Genomic DNA, 2980 nt, shown 5'->3' with positions numbered 1-2980 from the left:
ATTTTATTGTATTTAACGAGATTTATTCGGTATTTTTATGACTACATAGAAATGCTACAGCCGTGCTCATCGTCGGCGACGACGACGACGGACCTACAGCGGGCGGCGACGATGCGCCGGAGAGGCGGGACGCAGCGCCGAAGAAGCGCCTCACCTGCGATGCCGACGCTGTCACTTCACACGTGGTAGTCCGCCCTAGGGTTGGGGTCTGCTACCAGACTTCTACCCGGACCGCGGCCGGAAGCGGCAAGAGCACGGCGGTCGACGGGGCAGACAGCGAGGACGGGAGTCGGGCAGAGAAGAGGACGAGCCTTATTATACTAGCGTAGACGCTGACGTGTCCTGTATGTACACCGGTGCTCGAGCGTTGAAGTCAGAGGGGACGAGGTGGGGTACCCAGGGGGGGCGTTCAGGTGGGGTGGCAAAATAAGGTTTTCAAGACCCCTTGGTCTCGCGTCTTAGGGTGCAGTCCCAAGTCTAAGGGCTCTCGCTTTTGGTGTCACTCGGGTGCTCCTCGCGCAGTCCAGCACCGGATACCCGACAACGCCGGCTTGATATCTTATGTATATTACTGGTATCTCTAGTGACAATAATAAATCCACTGAAAATGTACACCTCCCTCTCTCTCATGATTTCCGCGGGATAATCCCTCGCAGCCATCGCCATCGGCTCCTGCCATGTTCTCCGCGCTCGTCGTCACCGAGACCATCATGCCTCCCTCCAGGCCTCGCCTCCTCGCCACCGCTCATCGCGTCCTCCGTCGACCGCGACCGCACGCTCGCATCCCCGTCGCTAACTGACCTCCGCATCGCCACCGCTCTTGCGCTGTCCCCGGAGATCGACCCCATCCCGCTCACCCTTCTTCTCCTCTCCCTCGGCACGACCGTGAACCCGGGGCTCACCGGACTCAAGCCGATCGAGAAGCTTGGCACTGGCAGCGGCGGCGACAGCGGATAGGTGTGAGTCGTTGCATGTATATCCGGGCATGCAGGTGAGTGGGACGGAACTCGGCGACTCCGTCGAGGAGGCGAGAGCAAAAGCGATGGTGAGCGGAGCACAAGAGAGTCCGTGTGGATGCGCGCATGGTCGGGTCGTATCTCCACGCTTTGCGCTAGCGCATCCGCGTCCGGCTCCTCTACCACAACATCACCTAGCAGTGACCGTTGCTCCTCTGGGACCCCTTCGCTTTGGATTTCTTCCAGGGGTTCGTCTTCTTCGTTCCAGGTTCCTACGTCTACCCCGCCTGCTCCGGCGTATACGCTCACCACCCACACCCCTGCCAAGAGGACGACTATCCCCAATGACACGAGCAGTAGCTGCAAGGTCGAAAGAAGAGAGAACTGGTCGTAGTACACGAGCCCATTGACGATGGACGATAGGTTGTAGAAGCAGAATGCCACTGTAGAACATGAGCTTCAGTCGTCACCATCTGAGCAGCGTGATATCACTCAGAACTCACATGGACAAACGAGCGTCGGGTCAGCCAGCACCAAGCTCTTATGCAGATACCATAACTGCAACAACGCAAATACTCCCAGCCCGATGAGCAACATCCACGCCTCCCATCTCCAGAACTGGTTGTGCCCCTTGAGCGTCAGCATCAAAAGCTCCACGCCGCTCTTGGCAAAGATGAGACACATTCCCGATAATATACCCGACATGGATGCATAGGAGACTGCGAGAATAAGCGCAGTGCGCCGGTCCGCCTTCGACTTTGGCGGAGGCGACTGCGACGATGAAGAGGAAGCGATGGACCGAGAGGAAGAGTGCCGCTTGCGGTCGACTAGCGGGGTGCGTTCGGTGACAACCTGCGTGGTGACTGCATCCGTCGGGAGAAGAGTAGGTGAGAGGGGAGGGGTCTCAGGCAGTGCAATCTGTCCCCGACGCCGCGTATAAGAGTACTCGACGATATGGGTCTATATCCGAGCCGTCAGCCGCACCATGCTGCAGGGCATTAAGGCCACTCACTATGATCAGGCATGCTACAACAATGAAGCCCAAGATCGAGAAGTAGGCGACGAAGGCCGGCCTTCTGAATAATTGTAACAAGTCTTCAAGTGAATGCGTAGGCTCGGGCACGATCCCGAATATAGCAATGAGGACCGCCCCTCCGGCAATCAGCAGGGTGCCGAGGATCATCCACGGGGAGAAGACGTCCCCCAGGAGGAACCGGGCGAAGAAGGCATTCCAGAGGAGAGAGACGGCTCCGAGGGGCGCGAGGATGACGACGGGTAGAGATGCAATCTGAAATAGTGACCCGAGGATATTGGAGGATATGAATATAGCTATCGTAGCAGGAGAGACAGGTCAACGCAAGCGGTATAACAGCTCGGCCAGGACACGCACCGAAACCAAGCAGCCAGAGCCTTCCCAGAAAACCCGATGTGAGCGCTATCAGTCAAAAAGCCCGTTCACCCAGACGCAGAGTGAATCGTGACTCACGGCCTCCTATGTTCGACCCGCTGCTCGCCGTCCGGCAGCGCCTGGTTCAGAACGTGGCTCTTGCGCTGGATGGTCAGTCCTAGCGACTGCACGCACGAGGCCAGCAGGCCTATGACGATTCCGACGGGAATAGAGATAGAGGGCTCGCCATGTTCTGCAGCATGCATATAGTAACAATGAATGAGTGTTGAGTGTTTGGAGGATTGCTGTAGCGCAGTGTGAGCGGTGGTCAGATCGTATCGAAGCCACGTGATCGAGGACCGCCACCGACTTCCCTTTTCTGATTCATTCTGTCCGATGACCAACCGATGCCTCCCAGGCTCCTAGAACCATCCGTCTCGCGTCCTCGATCCTCTCTGCTAGGGCGTGTGTGAAGATGTTATCTAATATGGCTTATATAATGTAGTTTATTTATAGTTGTATTTCCTGATTAAGCCGAACGGTGAGGATGAGGACGCTATGAGACGGCTGGCCCAACTCGTCGTCCGAGGTTTTACCGGAATTATGTAAGGCGGCTAAGCGACTAACGATGCGTCGG

The 2980-nt window shown here is 56.9% G+C and overlaps 1 protein-coding gene across 1 annotated transcript; it reads right to left on the bottom strand.

Moving 5' to 3' along the window:
* Nucleotides 1-527: 527 nt before the first annotated feature.
* GLOTRDRAFT_135286 (uncharacterized protein) lies at nt 528-2629 on the bottom strand. The gene is made up of 5 exons (XM_007862811.1): nt 2443-2629; nt 2347-2366; nt 1969-2285; nt 1460-1916; nt 528-1399 (listed from the first exon to the last, which is right to left on the bottom strand). The coding sequence occupies exons 1-5, from the start codon at nt 2607-2609 to the stop codon at nt 627-629; spliced, it is 1734 nt and encodes a 577-aa protein (XP_007861002.1). The 5' UTR covers nt 2610-2629; the 3' UTR covers nt 528-626.
* Nucleotides 2630-2980: the final 351 nt, after the last annotated feature.

The sequence above is a fragment of the Gloeophyllum trabeum genome (assembly GCF_000344685.1).
Source record: "Gloeophyllum trabeum ATCC 11539 unplaced genomic scaffold GLOTRscaffold_00001, whole genome shotgun sequence".
Classification (NCBI taxonomy): domain Eukaryota; kingdom Fungi; phylum Basidiomycota; class Agaricomycetes; order Gloeophyllales; family Gloeophyllaceae; genus Gloeophyllum; species Gloeophyllum trabeum.
This window is presented reverse-complemented; position numbering and strand designations above follow the sequence as displayed.

Coding starts and splice junctions, on each gene's coding strand:
- GLOTRDRAFT_135286 (XM_007862811.1), bottom strand. CDS start 2,609: ATGCATGCTGCAGAACATGGCGAGCCCTCTATCTCTATTCCCGTCGGA. Junction 2,286..2,346: donor GCTCTGGCTGCTTGGTTTCG/GTGCGTGTCCTG, acceptor CTGCTACGATAG/CTATATTCATATCCTCCAAT. Junction 1,917..1,968: donor TTGTAGCATGCCTGATCATA/GTGAGTGGCCTT, acceptor GCTCGGATATAG/ACCCATATCGTCGAGTACTC.